The 19,473-nt window shown below is 35.6% G+C and overlaps 1 protein-coding gene across 1 annotated transcript; it reads right to left on the reverse strand.

The window, feature by feature from the left end:
* Positions 1-290: 290 nt before the first annotated feature.
* Positions 291-18,995, reverse strand: LOC144439436 (neuronal PAS domain-containing protein 2-like). The gene is made up of 6 exons (XM_078128725.1): positions 18,904-18,995; positions 12,730-12,801; positions 10,971-11,128; positions 2,974-3,053; positions 1,868-1,957; positions 291-425 (listed from the first exon to the last, which is right to left on the reverse strand). Exons 1-6 carry the CDS (start codon positions 18,993-18,995, stop codon positions 291-293), a joined length of 627 nt encoding a protein of 208 aa, XP_077984851.1.
* Positions 18,996-19,473: the final 478 nt, after the last annotated feature.

Below are 19,473 nucleotides of genomic sequence, written 5' to 3' on the forward strand. Positions count from 1 at the left end.
ATTCAACACAAACCAACTTGTACATGTTTGATCAGAAAATTTGGACATTATACCCTGGGTGTTCAAAGTCATGACAATGAATGTCTATGTCATTATGTTTCAATGGTGCTTGAAACACCTGTCAAAACATTCCAAATTGCCACGATGATATTTTTATGTCATTTTTTTAAAGCTAGCACAGGTGTATAACTTTATCATTCTCAAATACTTTCCTTTATTCAGCTGGAAAAAACTCAGTGGTGATGAGAGAGATTTTGATAGTCCCCATTTTATCTAATATTTGTACATGACTATAATGTGTGTTTGATACCTGATTTTCCTGCCTGAATGTCTGGTATCCTTTCCATCTGAGACAGGTGAACCTTGAAAACACCATGGTCTTCTGGATGTAGAATATTACTCACAGGCTGTCCAATGATTTCTCCCTGCAGAATGGACACACATAATGTTATCAAGACAACCATTTCAAAGTAATGTGTCTTTGTTAAGAGTTTGTACAACGGTAATAGAGGGAGGGGGAGGGGCGAAAGAGAATTGGGATGAAGAAAATTACTCACAGGCCTTCCAATGATTTGTTCCTGCTTTCTCAGTATATACATGATCATTTCTGTATGCCGACAACTTTATCAGTGTTTTTGTCAAGATTTTACACCCTGGTAAGGCGGAGGGAAGGGGAAAACGAAAGGGAAGGGGGAGGATGGGAAATTTAGTATTGTGAGAAGAGGTGTATTAAAATATACAATATCTAAAAGTGATAACAGCTCATTCTCACAAACCAGAGTTATTATTTCTTTGAAATAGTAGGGACTGGCTCGTTACCGTAAAACGGTCATGGTTTGCAATGATGTAACAGCTAGGAAGTCTATCATTGGTATATAAATGTGTATTGTCAATACTGAATGCAAACTAAAGGTGTCTAATATCATATAAAGTATACAATATGTTACCATGACAACGAGGGGGAGAGGAGAATCTGATAATGTAACATATACTAAAATTGACAACAGGAAATCTAACGATATTGTCATCCTATGTGTGATTAGAATTGATTTACATCAATTTGATGAAATTTGATAATTTGACTCATAAATTGGTATATACCGTAAATGCATTAATTTAAGATGACGATGACAATGGAATATATAAACATTTCATATACAGGACGATTCACAAAAAGTAAAGGTATTCAATAAATCGAACAACAAACCAACTAAAATGACATTATAATAACAGATTAAGAAATACATTATTTCAATGAAAGAAACCCAAAACTACACAATGCTTTTAAATTATCACATAACATTATGACTTTTACAAGTTGATATATTCATATGATGATTGAATACCCATTAAATTCTCAAATTTCAACTATTTTTATATATTACTTTAATGTTAAACTCCATATAGGAATACTAAATATATAAAAACAAATTTAAAGAAGAATTTAAGAATGCATGGCTACTTTGCTATGAAACTATAGTTGGGTTTTTATGTATTCATGTATTAAGCATATGTTATGTTTGTAAACAGTTTGTATAATTCATTTGTGATGCAATTCCGGTCATCATTGTGGATTAAGATATAATGTATGTGATTGGACATATGTGTGTGAATAAATTAGCCATCACACAGCTGTCGACAAGGCTGAAGACAGCTAGTACGATAGGTGACAAAATTTAACTGAACCTCAGTGGTAAAATTAAATATGTTTTAAGAAGAAAACTTGATAAATAATGTGAACCTCAGATTTAACTTATCACAACTGAACTCAGTATTTTGTGGCTAATGTTTCAAGAGGACTGATGTGATTTGTGTCTGGTTTATTTGCTTATTGAAGCTAATTTTACCATAACTATAACTAACTTACAGGAATTTGTCCAAGGTGTGATTCAATGGCATCTGAAGCAAACATCAATACACCACGTCTTGAGACTATCAGCAGAAAACCACCAAAAGACTGAAATCAATAAAAAATATTTAATTTCTTCATCAATGATCTACTAACAAAGCCAACAAAATATATAGTGCCAATAACATTGCAGCACAACAATTTCATTGTGAAATCCAGGCTCAGCCAGTTCCTTTGCATTGGTGTGATCAATTTACACTTTTTGTCATAAAACCTTAGCATTTGGGTGTTTGAGACACACACAATTCTTGTTTGAGACACACACAATCCTTGTTTGAGACACACTGAATCCTGGTCATAAGACCTTAGCATTTGACGTTTTATGCTACAATTTACTCTAACACAGAACACATTAAAAGATGCGTTAGTCGGAGGTAACTTCTTCAAAGCATCCTGCTTTACACACTGTTACAATTTCATGTGGTGTCTAAGACACACTAACTTCTGGTCTGTCGAACAGAGTAAAACACACACACACACACACACACACACACACACACACACACACACACACACACACACACACACACACACACACACACACACACACACACACACACACACACACACACACACACACACACACACACACACACACACACACCATGACTTTAGTACAATTGAAATTCAGTTCAGTTGTACTGTTGATAACTTCATTCAACCAATCCAAACATTCACTTGCCCAGCAACGACTCCCAGTGTTAAAACAGTGGCAAGACAGCATGTTGAATGCGTATAATATTCAATTATTATTCCCCAATACATTTATCCACTCTACCCAGAAAAATATGACTGATCTAAGCGGCATTGTCAATATTGGTCACAGACGAGTAGTGACAAGGCCCCTTAGATCACTCATATTACTCATACTTGGCCAAATGAAGAAAACCATTTCGTATTTTATAAGTTTTTAGCTGTATGGCTGAAACTCACATTTAGGAGAAGTCCTAATTTTCAGCCAAGCAGCTGGAATTGACAGCCAAGCAGCTGAAATTGACAGTTAACTCACATTTAGGAGAAGTCCTAATTTTCAGCCAAGCAGCTGGAATTGACAGTTAACTCACCTCTAGCAGAGAAACTCCTAAATTTTCAGCTCTTTCAAATGGCCCCCTCCATCTTCTTTTCCTGCACACAGGTGCCAGGTCTGAAAAACATCATTTGTAATGCCATATCAATAACAGAGGTAGAAAAAATCTCAAGGAAATTTAAGTCCTTCAAAAAAAATAAAATTAGTATCACTAATTATAGTACATTAACTGCCTTTACTGAAAAATTGTCATGACAACTCAGTTTGTAGTACGTTGCTATGACCATTATCATTACCTTGTTATCCTGCTGCCAATCTACTGCAGCCAGAAGAGGTCATGGCCATTGTAATGATTTTAGTGGGGTTGACTGTGTACTCCTAATAATATTACAAACCCCTAGGATTACATCCCTACTAAATCTGCTAATAATATTACAAACCCCTAGGAACATCCCATAATATTACAAACCCCTAGGAACATCCCATAATATTATAAACCCCTAGGAACATCGGAACATCCCCACTAAATCTGCTGATAATATTACAAACCCCTAGGAACATCCCATAATATTACAAACCCCTAGGAACATCCCATAATATACAAACCCCTAGGAACATCTCATAATATTACAAACCCCTAGGAACATCCCATAATATTATAAACCCCTAGGAACATAGGAACATCCCCACTAAATCTGCTGATAATATTACAAACCCCTAGGAACATCCCATAATATTACAAACCCCTAGGAACATCCCATAATATACAAACCCCTAGGAACATCTCATAATATTACAAACCCCTAGGAACATCCCATAATATTACAAACCCCTAGGAACATCCCATAATATTACAAACCCCTAGGAACATCTCATAATATTACAAACCCCTAGGACCATCCCATAATATTACAAACCCCTAGGAACATCCCCACTAAATCTGCCAAATATTTAAATGTTCATGAAGTCTTTTGATATTTTCTTTATCTGATTTGTGTGTAATTCATCAGATCAGGATCTCAATCATACCCCATCTCATCAACTAGACAGCTTTCCAATTGAACCACTGAACTGTTTCGGAGTGTTTAAACCTTTTGACCAAACCCTTTTCTCCTGAATTTGTATACCTAGTAAACAATCATAAGAACATCCTCATCACATACTTGACAATCAATTTTAATTTTAGCATAAATTGCTTTAGCCTGTTTACTGCATGTTGAGATACATCATTAGCTGGTCGTACCCTAGACTGTCGACAGTCACTCGGGCCTTTTTTTCCTATGTCTTATCTAAACTCCAATCCAGCACAACGCTACTATAATCGCATACTGACATCGAGGGCCGAAGGCCCGAGCTCGGGCCTTTGATATCAGTATGCGATTATAGTAGTATTGCGCCGGATCAGAGCACAGCAATGACTTAAGTTTAGATAAAACGTAGGGAAAAAAAGCGCAAGCGACTGTCGACAGTCTAGTCATACTCATGAGGGCAGTACCAGTGGCCAGCTCTGGTAGGAGTGTGTGGCCCTTGGGGGCAGTACCAGTGGCCAGCTCTGGTAGGGGTGTGTGGCCCTTGGGGGCAGTACCAGTGGCCAGCTCTGATAGGAGTGTGTGGCCCTTGGGGGCAGTACCAGTGGCCAGCTCTGGTAGGGGTGTGTGGCCCTTGGGGGCAGTACCAGTGGCCAGCTCTGGTAGGAGTGTGTGGCCCTTGGGGGCAGTACCAGTGGCCAGCTCTGGTAGGAGTGTGTGGCCCCTGGGGGCAGTACCAGTGGCCAGCTCTGGTAGGGGTGTGTGGCCCTTGGGGGCAGTACCAGTGACCAGCTCTGGTAGGGGTGTGTGGCCCTTGGGGGCAGTACCAGTGGCCAGCTCTGGTAGGAGTGTGTGGCCCTTGGGGGCAGTACCAGTGGCCAGCTCTGGTAGGGGTGTGTGGCCCTTGGGGGCAGTACCAGTGGCCAGCTCTAGTAGGGGTGTGTGGCCCTTGGGGGCAGTACCAGTGGCCAGCTCTAGTAGGGGTGTGTGGCCAGTACTGGAAACCCCAGGCTACTTTGACCAAAAATCAATACCCCATTTAGACCATTACAGGTTTCTAAAAGATGAAAGTTTAGACCTAAATACATTTACCTTAGGAGGCAACATTTTCAGGCAATTAATGTCTGATATGATTTGGTAAAGGACAATGGACCACATTTTAGAACAAGCAAAATAAAAAATAATGCAAAGTGGATCCCATTTTAGACTCTTTAGCTAAAAAAAAACAGACCCCATTTTAGACCAAAGGGCTAGAAAAAGCACCCCAAAGGGTGGCACATACGTATACTCAAATAAGGGGTGTTTTGTGAAAATAAATCATTTTAGGCCTAATTTACATATCACTGATGGGATCACCATGTCGAAAACAGTTATTCATCTACACATCCCTATGAACATTCTCACCAAATTTCAGCTCAATCAATTTTTGACCAAAAATGACATATTTTGACCTAAATTACACATCTATGATGTGATCATTTTGCTTTGAACAATTTCCGAACTAGACACCCAAAATCCCCACCAAATACTGAGGCAATTGTTTTAGTCGTTTTGACTTTAAGTTGTTTACCCAGACAGACAGACAGACAGACAGACAGACAGACTCTTTACCATGCCTTTAGCACCACTACTGTGCTAGAAAGTGAAACCCTTCATACAGCTTTGCATGCTCAGTATGTGTTTTATTCCTTTTTATTGAGTTACAAAACAAAATCTGTCAACCTTTACATTTAAAAAATATTTTTGAGAGCAGGATATGTTATGTACAAATGTCATATGTAACGAATAATAATCTTTTTAAGTACATACACCAGATTTACCTCTTCAATTGAAAGGAAATAACAAACTTATTTCAATAAAAAGACACTTGTAGCTATTTTTATGAAACTACACAGCTGCTTCATCTTGAATCACATATATCCGATTACACTTCAAGGCTTATTAAGCATTACAACATTATACAAGAGGTGATGTGTGTTAATACTGTCTGTTGGCCATTTTTCATTAGCTAAATTGCTACAACACGGTTCACGTAGGAGAAACTAACATAGCAGAACCCACTACTGTATAAATGTGTATAAATGTGCCACTACCATATATACAGTGTATGGTATATTTGAACAAGTGCTTGCAATATTCTTTGTGGTTGCAGTTTGGGTGAAGTGATTGAAAAGTACATTCCTAGAAAGTATTGCAAATAGGAGTGCACATACCATGAGTATGCCACACTGGTACTCTCAATATATTTATCCAACACAACAAATTTTGTGCAAATATACATGTATTGTGCATATACATGATTTTTTATACATCATCACGAATGTCTTATTTGCATATTATGTGTTTTTGCTGACAGTATAAATATCAATACATCAATATAAATTATCAATGTTTCATATACTATTAATAATAGTAAAGATCTATCACAAGGCTGACATTTTTCTGAAATAACAACAACTCTGACCATGACCTATTTTCAGATTTTCTGGTGTTTTTCACAACAAACACTTGTTGAAGGACAAAGCCTATGACCACCAGTAGTTAGTGTCCTTATCAGATCTATTGTTTCTTTGTCAACACATATTTATAGACTTATACTGAATAATACAGACATGATCACAATCCTATACCTAAACCTGTAGATACTGAAAATGTGTTTGGTGGGTTTCCAAAATTAGGTTTTATCAGAGAGGATAAATGGCAAGAGATTCCAAAACTCACCCTCTGGACTAAACTAGCAGACTGTTTAATTTCTTTGTTTTTGTCATCAAGTTTTGTAGGGAATGTTAGTTTTTAGACTACTAATACTTCTACGTATCTGATTTAAAGCTACACTAGATGTAACTGAATTCTTAGTATTTTGATCAGAAAACCAACAATACATTATTAACTGAAAATTATTAAAATACCAATAATGAGATTGTATTTTATGTTAATTAAAGGTTGTTTTTATCTATAAGTAGTATAGTAATAGGTTGGAATCATGAACATGTTGGAGCTGCTGAGTTTAGTGTGCTGACCATTGAATTTATCAAATCATTTTTTATGTACATGTACACCTACACAAAATCATTTACCCACGGATCATTCAGTACCGTTCATAATATACAATATTATGAGTAACTAATTATATCTAACAAGACTGTTTCCCAAAAAGGTCCAATTGAAGCTTTAAAGAAGGCCAACAAAAATAACTTTCACTGTATATGTAAGACAATTGTAGTTTTCTATTAAAAAATGTGAATTCATGTCTAGTAGATTGGTATATAATTCACATAAGTATATGGAATGCATAATGTATTGAAAACACTGTGTTGTTATAGGTCTGTACCAGGGGTAATAATTGTAAAGTTCTTTGAGATTAGTGTGGGAGAACACTGTGTTGTTATAGGTCTGTACCAGGGGTAATAATTGTAAAGTTCTTTGAGATTAGTGTGGGAGAACACTGTGTTGTTATAGGTCTGTACCAGGGGTAATAATTGTAATTTAAAAGTTCTTTGAGAGTAGTGCAGGAAAACACTGTGTTGTTATAGGTCTGTACCAGGGGTAATAATTGTAAAGTTCTTTGAGATTAGTGTGGGAGAACACTGTGTTGCTATAGATCTGTACCAGGGGTAATAATTGTAAAGTTCTTTGAGATTAGTGTGGGAGAACACTGTGTTGTTATAGGTCTGTACCAGGGGTAATAATTGTAAAGTTCTTTGAGATTAGTGTGGGAGAACACTGTGTTGTTATAGGTCTGTACCAGGGATAATAATTGTAAAGTTCTTTGAGATTAGTGTGGGAGAACACTGTGTTGCTATAGATCTGTACCAGGGGTAATAATTGTAAAGTTCTTTGAGATTAGTGTGGGAAAACACTGTGTTGTTATAGGTCTGTACCAGGGGTAATAATTGTAAAGTTTTTTGAGAGTAGTGTGGGAAAACACTGTGTTGTTATAGGTCTGTACCAGGGGTAATAATTGTAAAGTTCTTTGAGAATAGTGTAGGAGAACACTGTGTTGTTATAGGTCTGTACCAGGGGTAATAATTGTAAAGTTCTTTGAGAATAGCGTGGAAAAACACTGTGTTGTTATAGGTCTGTACCAGGGGTAATAATTGTAAAGTTCTTTGAGAATAGTGTGGAAAAACACTGTGTTGTTATAGGTCTGTACCAGGGGTAATAATTGTAAAGTTCTTTGAGAATAGTGTGGAAAAACACTGTGTTGTTATAGGTCTGTACCAGGGGTAATAATTGTAAAGTTCTTTGAGAATAGTGTGGAAAAAACCTTATTAAACCTAATAAAACTGAAAAAGATCAAATGGCTGCACAATAGATTTAGTAAATTAACACATTACAAATGGTACATGTATGGTTTCTATGGTAATATAAAAATAAATATCCTAGTATATCAATGTACAATCAGGGGGGAATCATGTTTTATTCAAATATATAGCAAGTAAGAATCTGTCCTGAAACTGAAAAAGACCCAGTGGCTGTTTGCTATCTTATAATTTATACTGAGGTCTGAGTGACCTAAATGTGGTGTGTTTGAGTTGGTGTACATCGTACCTGGAACTGCCTTGTTGAAGCAAAACAACCTCAAGTAGATACAAAGTCTAAAATGGACCTCGTTTTTATCTCCATGAATTCCAATGATGACTAGTTATAGTTAACACAATGATAAACAATTGTATCGTACATGCATTCAAAATGTCAACCAACCAACCTATCAAGATTCTAGTTGTCTTGCGATGGTTTCCACTGAGATCCAATGGTATTTTATTTTGTTTTCTAGAGTGAGGAATCAGTTAAGGCCCCAGAGACATATTTATCATTTTGAAAAAAAATGTATTATAATTTATCCAAATTGTACTTTATTTGACAGTGACAGTCTCAGTCAGACAACTGACTTGCCATTGATTGACTTCAGTGTACTAGTACAGTCACGACAACTGACTTGCCATTGATTGACTTCGGTGTACTAGTACAGTCAACATTTCTGATTTCATATATGAGAATAAGAGAACAGATGTTATCAAATACAATTATATAGTCATGTCAAAATACTCAGAAATATTAAATTTTCATTTGGACTTGATTTCCATTATTTTCTCTGGTATTTTTTCTGCTAAAATAAAATACCAAATGACAACACCATATACACACAATCACAGTTTTCTCAGGTGTTTTTCTGAAATAAAATACCAAATGACAACACCTTATAAACACATTCATAGTTTTCTCTGGTGTTTTTTCTGAAAAATACCAAATGACAGCACCTTATACTCTTGGTTATAGTAATAGTACTAGTACTAATACACTACAGTATACTTTCCCAAATCAGTCATTACTGTGTCAAGACAAAAAATTAAATTCCTTGAAAATATAGTATTCCATAATTATAGACTCTTCTGAGTAGTTTTAGTGTTTTCTCAGTATAAATTTGTTTTCTAACTTCTAGAAGTATAAAATACAGGTTTATGTGAACTCTGCTGTAATAAGGCAATAATATCATTGACAAATATTTCAATGGTTAACTTGTTTAAACAAATTACTGTTTATAGATTTACGATCCAATATTTAGTATGTCTGTTCTTGTTAGTTCCTCATAAAAATAGAGTAGATCTTCATTTTTTACAATCACAGTTGAATGTCCTGAAATAATGTAAATCTCACTATACAGCCAAGGAAGTTAACTTTTTGAGCAAGGTTTTTTAGGATCACTTTGCTCCTGAAATTTAAAATTTTGGGAGTATTCCTAAAATGTAAAACTTTGGAGCAAAATGGTCCTAAAATTTAACACCTATGTAAAATAATATATCTCAAACTTTAATTCTTATCAACATTCATTTGTGACAAATACCATATTTTATCTGTTCAATACAAATAATCATCAATTGTGTTGAATGACAATGTTCATATTAATGTACTGCCAAATAAAAATTATCATGAAAATAGTCAATGTGCAAGTGGGCTTCAAATTTGTCTTTCAAATGAAGGTAAAGTTTAAATTTCTCCTGTTATATGTAGGTATTTACACAAATTTATCTGCATTTGATGATTTTTTACCTTTAAATGCCAGTAATTACCGACAACTTCCCTAACTGCTATATTTCCAAACCTGTTGCCATGGTTCAACAACCTTAGCAATAAACAACAGTTATTGAGGATACCCTGGATTCTAGGACAATTGCCGCCGAAGGACAACTGCCCCCCAGACAATTGCCCCCCGGACAACTGCCCCCGAAGGACTACTGCCCCCGAACGAATAAAACGCTAGTATTACAGATGTCCGGGGGGCAGTTGCCCTGTTACCATTACCCTGTACTGTACCATAATATTCTATTTGTTCTATTTGCTTTACATGGTGTCATCGTGTTTTTATAAACAAGTTGAATGTGATCATTTTTAGGCATATCCTTGTTTTTAGTGATATCCAACAACCCTTACCCCTCTAACAACACTTAATATGTGCTTTTAATGGGAGTCTAAAAATACTTACTTTGAATTGCCCTACCATGATGTAGTCAGCGCAATATACTATAATTTTATAACCAACTACAATGCAACAAATTGAAATGACACCAACCAATGCTTAATACCACATATATATACTGTTGGATGTTATGTAATTTTTAGACAACAATACAGCAAGTTGAATAACACCAAGCACTGCCTAGAATGTATTTCAAACTGACCTACCATGTTGAATAATATTGGACGGACATTCTGTGTTAGCAGACTACAATACAACAAACTGGAACAACTGAACCAGTAGGATCGACATACTTCAAATTGTCCTAATATGATGTACAATTGGAAGGACATTCAATCTGTAGTTATAGTCATGTACAATGCAAACAACTGGAACAACAAATAACCGGTGCATGTACAGTCATGTAACATACATCAATTCAAAAAAAATTTTATTGCTCGACACTGTGAGAAGAGCCATTTGGCTCAACAGTCTATCGAGTTGAAATAAAGTCTAATAATAATAATAATAATATTAAATTTGACTTACCATGATGTAAACGTAAGTAATTGACTGCAAGTTTCAATACAGCAGCTTTCTCTCTCTTCTTTATGTTTGGAGTAGGTGGTGCTACCAGTTCAGCTAGTTCACTGATGTAACAATTCAACCGATCTCTGCGGAGTTTGTCATTCAAGTTTCGTAAACTCCTAATGGTTTAAGAGAAGAAAATAATGCAATGGGTTAAACAAATTGACATCACTAACTTTTTAAGGATAAGGGCAAGCATAACACAGGGATGTCAACTTAATAATGCAGTGGGTTAACAAACGGGCATAACTAACTAGGCAAGCATAACACAGGGATGTGAACTTAATAATGCAGTGGGTTAACAAACGGGCATAACTAACTAGGCAAGCATAACACAGGGATGTCATCTTAATAATGCAGTGGGTTAACAAATTGACATTACTAACTAGGCAATCATAACACAGGGATGTCATCTTAATAATGCAGTGGGTTAACAAATTGACATTACTAACTAGGCAATCATAACACAGGGATGTCAACTTAATAATGCAGTGGGTTAACAAATTGACATAACTAACTAGGAAAGCATAACACAGTGATGTCAACTTAATAATGCAGTGGGTTAATAAATTGACATAACTAACTAGGAAAGCATAACACAGTGATGTCAACTTAATAATGCAGTGGGTTAATAAATTGACATAACTAACTAGGAAAGCATAACACAGTGATGTCAACTTAATAATGCAGTGGGTTAATAAATTGACATAACTAACTAGGAAAGCATAACACAGTGATGTCAACTTAATAATGCAGTGGGTAAACAAATTGACACAACTAACTAGGCAGGCATACATTTATTTATTTTCTATAACACAGGGATGTTAACTTAATAATGCAATGATTCCATGATTCCAACCTGTTCTGTATTGCTTATGGCTAATATCAACCCCTGGTTAACATGTACAATGTCTAATTATTGGTATTTTAACAATTCTCAGTGAATATATTGTGGTTGTTTGATTGAAAAATGATACAGTACTACCTCAAGTTACAACTAGTACAGCTTCAGAAACAAACTTTTGCTCAAGATTTCAACTTGCCACTACACTACCTACAGATAATATTGGCCACTAATTAACAGATACAATGTACAATGTCTTTTTATGAGTAATTGACAAATTTTTAGTCAATATATCTCTGGTTATTTGATGAAAAAAAAGTGTCCCAGTGCTGCGAGTGCAGAATTAAGATAGCATTTTATCATATATTCCCTTTCAAGTATTGCTAAACACCCTTGGGCATTTTTATATTCATGGTGCTCAACCTAAATGCTTTTAGTAAAATTAGGAATTTTCGATATTTTATTTCATTCTGTTCTAATCATTAAAATCATCCGTTGGCTTTAGCCCAGTATGAATTTTCCTTTAAACTGTACGAGGGACCCTGAGGGAGATATACCTATACGTCCATCTACTATTCATATATACATGTACGTGATTAATTATATTGTTTACCCATACCTGGATAATGACATGTACAGTGACCCTTTGTCTGTTCTTGTACTAGACTAGATGTATATATCAATCACATAAGCAAGTACAGACTGAATTAAATATAGGTGACATAAGCAACCTGCTGTACTTCTAATGAAAGTAGATGAGGTAAACTCAGTTTCTGATGTAACATTATACTGACCCCTGTAGTTACAATGGATGTCTACTAATCTTCAGTTGTATCATATTACTGTCTTATTGAATATAAACTGAAATTAACAAACCTTTTTTTATCTTCGGTATCTTCATTCCCTGATAAAACGGAGCTGGAATCCGACAAACTTGCGGAATCATCCCTACAAATAATACAATATTTTGATAAATATACTTGTACCATACAGTGGAAATGACTAAATGATATCCTGTCGTCATAATTAGATATTGTTTCCCAACATCAGCTATATGGTCTCACCAGCTAGGTCCATTTTTTTGAATGTTTTAAATATAATCCACTTGCCTACCCATCCCTGTTATTACCATTGCAATATACATTATAATTTGGCTGTTGCTATGGGCACAGTCTTGTTGCTAGGCCTGTGTTCATTACCCATCCCTGTGGTAATCTTTGCAACGAGCACTATCATTTCACTGTTGCTATGGGTGTGGCACTGTTGCTAGGCATATTTGCATACAATATTTTAATATTTAGTCACTTGCTTACCATCAATTATGTTATCTTTGCAAAATATACAGTTACTGGCATTTGCCTGTTGCTATTGGCATGGTCATGGTTGCTAGGGCCAGTTGTATCAGTATGTTTTGAACAAAATCTGCAGAATAACACCATGACCAAATTTCAGCTGAAATTCTCCTGACATCATTTTTTAAACCTAATTTGCATATCACTGATCTCTGATGCAATCATTTTCATTTGAACAATTTCCCAACTAGACACCAGAAGTAACATGACCACCAAGTATCAAAGCAATCGGTCCAGCAGTTTTTGACTTTAAATTGTTTACACACACACACACACACACACACACACACACACACACACACACACACACACACACACACACACACGTATCCACACACAGACAGCCAGCCAGACAGACAGACAGACAGACAGACAGACAGACAGACAGACAGACACTTTGCCATGCCTATAGCACTACTGAACCTTATCAGTTCAGTTGTGCTAAAAAAACTATTAACTATATAAATGACTCATTATGATGGAAAAACTGTAATGTACACTTAGTTATGGTTGATATATGTACCAAATTATACGGAATTTGGATCTTGCATTTTATCATAATGCTTAATTACCAAAAATCATTAATTATGCAAATGACTCATTAAAACTAACAGCTATGTAAAGAGGATATGTGTGCTCTGTAATGGTTGATATGTGGACCAAATTATATGGAATTTGAAGGTTGTATTCTTAAGACATAGCTTAATTGCTGAAAATCATTAATTATGCAAATGACTGATTAAACTAAAATGTATGTTAACAATCTTTTAGAATGTGTGCACTTTGCTAAGGTTGATGCATGTACCAAATTATATGGAATTCGATTAGTGCCTTTTTAAGATACAGCCAAAGTCAATAATGCAAATTACCAATTCATGTTAAAATCTAAATTAGCACACTTTATAGGAGACATGCTCTGTTAACAGAAATTAATTCATAAAATTACATGAAATTTAAAGCATGCACTATTAAGATATATAAACTCATTACTGAAAATTAGTCCTCATTTCTATTTATAGATGTTTATCAAATCTTTTTATAACTTTTATCTATTTATCTATTCACAAGAAGAGGAACAAATAAATAAATGAGTTTTGAAATGAAATTTAAACAGCATGTGCTGGTTCAAAGTAAGAATGATTCAGATTATTGAGAACACAGAATTATTGCCTATAGGCCATCATTGTAAACCACAGCCACTTTTATGACACCGTCCAAAATGAACTGCCAAGAGGTTCCTTATTTTGCTGTGTCACTGAAGAAATAACAGCTCTGCATGGTTTGTGAAAATACTCCAGGCAGGCACTATCAAATGCCACTCACCCATATTAACAACATGTCATTTTTAGCATTCATGTGGTCATATGGATGAGGATTGGGTATTTAATTTATTTTGGATTTTTTAATTCATAAAACAATTTTATCATGACTTCTTCTTGAAAAATCAATGTGATATGCCAAATACTTGTTTGTGATTTCAATAAATTGCTTAAAATATTTGTTATTGTAAGTACAATAACAAACTTTTCATACTTTTTTTTAATAGGTTTTTGCAATGTATTGAGTTACAAACACAGACTTGGTCAATGTTGTTAATGTTTCACACACAATTTTCAAGTAGGAAGCCATTATAAAATTGTTTTATGAATTGAAAAATCCAAAATAAATACCTGATCCTCATCCATCTGACCATTTTAAACATTCTCAAATAAAAACCATAAACTTGTACACTTACAGTTTTAATATATTAAATATTGTGTTTAATTAATGAAACGTTATTCACAATAATTGTCCTTTTCTGTTTGCTATCAGTGTTTTTGTCTTTAGATAGGTTTTACATGTACTCCATGTATTTTTGCCTCTTTGGTGATAACACTTACGATGACAAAAGTACAACATAGCTACATTGTCTGATTTTGTATTGCATTGCATTGGATTGGATTGATTTCATCACCATTAATTAAAGTTGATTTTGTCCCCCTGGGGGGGGGGGGGGAAGGGGAGGGGGGGGGTGTCACCGACTTGAATTGTTAAATATACACATGTACACTGTGATATCTAAAAATCCATGTCCATCTCCCAAAAACTATACTCTGAGAATGTAACTTTTGTTATTGGTGCAGTTGATTTGACATTGATCATACAATGTGAGAACTGTTTACTTCAAGGTTGGTGGTTTCGGAGACTTGGCTGTTTGGCTTAAACTGCATTGTCAATTAAACCAGATAGGATACCTAAGTTTCTGGACAAGTGGTTTTCATTTCTTGGTCACCATTACCCGACATTGCCAATGAATGCAGAGGATTTTAAAGTTTTATGTTTTGATTGTAATTCTCGAAATGACATTCAGACAACAGCTGGTACAGACTAGGTTGACAATTAACACACCAATCTTGCATCGTAAACTTATTATTTCAATTATCATTTTCATGTAAGGCACACAAATCTGAAAGAATTATATTCAAATAATTTTAATATTTCTACTTTTTTCACTATATCACAAAAGGAAACAATTTTAAAAATAAAACACAATTATCTTGATCTTGCTTTATTTAAAAACCCCCACTGATATGTGTTGGCTGACTCTCCAGTAGCTCCATGCAGTAAGTTGATTGTATACTTTTTATCAATTGTGAACTTTTCGTATTTCATTTGATTGATTGGTGAAACACAAGTGGGTAAAGTGTAAGTTGTAACATGTGCAGTTTCTAATTGCTTTCTTTGTGGGTGTATCAAACACAGCCAGTGATGTGTGACTCTAATTGTGAAACGGGCAGTACTTATATAATTAAAAGCCAAAATTTGTTTTGCACATAGGCTATAGCACAGCACAAAATTACATGTATACTTATGAGTTAAAGGAAATATGGCTATTCAAAGGTGTTTTGACAATTATGAATAATTTGTTTGGTTATCTTTATATGTTGTTATCTCTATTATTAATAATTACATCACTTTTCATCACTAAATAGCATCACCAAGGTTAAATTAATATTCTAACCTTGAGTAATTTGTACCAGCATTATGTGTACAAAAAAACCCAGACCAACGATGCATGATCATCATTTAGATAAGAACTAAAATAACGTCACTGCATCAAACGAATGCCTGACGATCACTGCAAGGGAAAGGTGGTTGGTGTAATGATCGACCAAACTGCCAAACACTGGTGTGTTAACTGACCGCACTTGACTCCAGGCTATGTACATACCAGTGCTATTAAGGGTAGACCATTCGATATCCTGGGGGGGGGGGGGGCTTGGAAGATTGGTGGAGAGTCATTATTTTTTTTCCCACCTGCTTGCCTGAGAATTATTTTTTTTCCCCTTCTCCTATGCTGGCAACTTTTTTTTTCTTTGCTTCTTTGAGATATCTGGATTTTTTTTTTACGTCAACGTTGAACACCTACATTTGTTGCCACAATTTTCTGTTTGGTTTTCACACAGGGTAATACAGAGAGTAAAAGATGCTGTTCTATCACACACAGATTTTATTTAGAAAACTACATATTTCATACATGTTTGATTTTCGATTAAATAAACATCATTGACAGTTTTTATGCCATGGTATGATGACACACTGAAAATACAAATCGGAAACTTGATTGGTGAGCTCAGACATTTAGATAGACCGGTCAGTTTCTCCAGCTTGGGGGTGTCAGTGTTATTTTCCATTGGGCAAACAAAAAGTCACTGACCCTGTGAATAAAGTTTCATAGTATCTGACAGTAAGCTGTAGAGGGAAGAGCTTTGAGACTGGGATATGTCTACCTCTTGTGTGAGTGTGTGAATGGGGGGGGGGGGGGTTCTAGCCCTGGAGGATTTTTACTTCTAAAGGCAATGTTTAGGCCATTCACAGACACTTTCGGACAATAATTTACAAACTTTACAAGACAGCTCTAACATGTAAAAAGCAACTACGTGAGGTTGAAACATTTTTTAAATAAAGTTTCATAGCATCTTGACACTAAGAGGGGGAAGCAAGAACTTTGATTTGAGACTGGAACATGTCTACCTCTTACAGGGGGGGGGGGGTTCTAGGGGGGTTCTAGGGGGTCTCCCCCTAGAAGCCCTGGAGGTTTTTACTTCTAAAGGCAATGTTTAGGCTTAGTATTCACGGACACTTTCAGACAATAATTTGCAAGCTTTACAAGACAACTGTAACATGTAAAAAGCAACTACATAAGGTTGAAACATTTTTGAAATAAAGTTTCATAGCATCTTGACAGTAAGAGGTGGAGGAAAGTACTTTGATTTGAAACTAGAACATGTCTACCTCTCATGGGGGAGGGGGATTCCATGTTATAAAAGTGGGCCTGTAACATTGGTATAGGGGCATTGATATTGCATGTATAGTAAAGTTACTGATGTGTGAGAGCACTTTAGGAGGTCATACCTAGTGTACAATAGAAACTTAAATTTGAGTTGTGGTGTTGATACATGTAGTGTCTGAAATAAGAAGTATATCATCCCTTCTGACAAATTCATACTGAAGAGACTAGAACAATTTAGATTAATGAAGATTACCATTACAAAACAGTCAAGTTCACTTTTGCCCCAAAGTGCAAGATAAGTGAAGCACTGATTGTGAAACAGCCAACAAATTACATGGCATGTTCTGTAACTAGTGTGGTAGCTAGGTAATACATGTATTATATGTATAATTTTATGTATAGTTATGTTTGAACAATTACATGAAGTAATATTTAAACCATTTATGAAAGAAACAGAGACAAGAACAAATATATATATATATATATATATATGTACCACAGGCTAACGAAACTGACTGGTCCCTGACATGTGTTTGAAACTGTTTGTCATGATTTGACAAGTGTCCTGGTTGGAGAGGTACGAGCAGGTTGAACAGTATACTCGAACCTGTGCATCATCTCCCTGTCAAGATATTTTTTTTTCTAGCAGCAGTGGTCCATCTTTTTTTTTCCATCACCCACTCATATCCGGATTTTTTTTTCAAGCAAATCCACTTGGCATCTTTTTTTCCCAGAAATCTTCCAAGGGCCCCCCCCCCCCCCCAGGATATCAAATCGTCCACCCCTTACACGTAATGGCATGCAAGGACCACATTTCTAGTACATGTGATGTTACGTCGGTAGTGTGTACACGGTACATCTATCTATCCACAGGCACTCGAATCAATGTGTATAATTTAAAAAAAAAGAAAGGAAAAAATGTATGTAAATAAGACTTATTTACATACAATGATACATATTTTTTTTTAAATCATACATATTGATTCGAGTGCCTGTGTATCTATCTATCGCCCTACGATATCACAGCTGGGGAGGGATGCACACAAAACCTAGTAATATGGTTTATGGAGTTTAGCCTTGAAAGTATCAATGTCCTGACTGGCTTTCATATCATGATTTACTGAGTTCCAGTCCCTTATAGCTTTAGGAAAGAAACTGTGTTGCTACGCTTGGTGTTTAAACTCGAGTCAAGGTGCTTGAATTGAATGTATGCGCTATGGTGCAGGTACACCGCGTGTAACAAATATACACGCAGTGGTCTTACATTTGTAATTACGCCCTGATTATTCATTTGCTGTATTTGTTAAGTTTGTCGGAGATCGAAAGAATAAATCTACTGGCCGGCTTGAGGACAGACAAAACACCAAGTCATGGCATATATCACGATGTTATAGGGAACTTGGAAACCAAAGTTTACCTACGTACCTGTACTTATCAACAACATTGTCGGGGGTTGACCCAACTCCATAATCGTCACCGATGATTGTACGTCGCCGTTTCTCGGAGATCTCACACATCTTCTAATAGATCTTGATTACATCTTCCACATAAAACAGACTATTCTTAACAGGTATAGCAGACATAGAATATGTTTATTTCGTGTTATCCAGCTCATCCATATCCGCCTATGTCTAGTTCAGGCTGACCCTAAAATGACGCAGTATGACCTCTCAACCCAGCCAGGTCATGTTTTGTCTCAGCGGCAGTTTTTCGAGTGTTAAATTTAGATATTCATGAATACGTTATTCAGTAAAACACATTGGAACAAGCTTATAATTTCAAGCTGGAAAGAAAGCATATTGAGGCTTTACTCAACATATGAACGTGCGATAACTCGATATTATTATTTATGACAGAGGGCGCCATATTGTTCGAGTGGTGCATCAATATTAGTACCAAACTACCATGTGCATGTGTTTGCTTAGAGGGCTGTTCCAGGGAGCTGTTCCCGGGTACAGTGTCTAATTCTAGTATAATTATCGCACGTACAAGTAA

Source organism: Glandiceps talaboti, chromosome 8 (assembly GCF_964340395.1).
Source record: "Glandiceps talaboti chromosome 8, keGlaTala1.1, whole genome shotgun sequence".
NCBI lineage: Eukaryota > Metazoa > Hemichordata > Enteropneusta > Spengelidae > Glandiceps > Glandiceps talaboti.

What these genes read in the sequence shown, in the direction of transcription:
- LOC144439436 (XM_078128725.1), bottom strand. Translation starts at nt 18,995, where the DNA reads ATGTGTGAGATCTCCGAGAAACGGCGACGTACAATCATCGGTGACGAT. An exon ending in GATACCGAAGATAAAAAAAG is followed by an intron (nt 11,129 to 12,729) that starts GTTTGTTAATTT and finishes TTAAACCATTAG; the next exon opens with GAGTTTACGAAACTTGAATG. An exon ending in CACACCTTGGACAAATTCCT is followed by an intron (nt 426 to 1,867) that starts GTAAGTTAGTTA and finishes TCCATTCTGCAG; the next exon opens with GGAGAAATCATTGGACAGCC.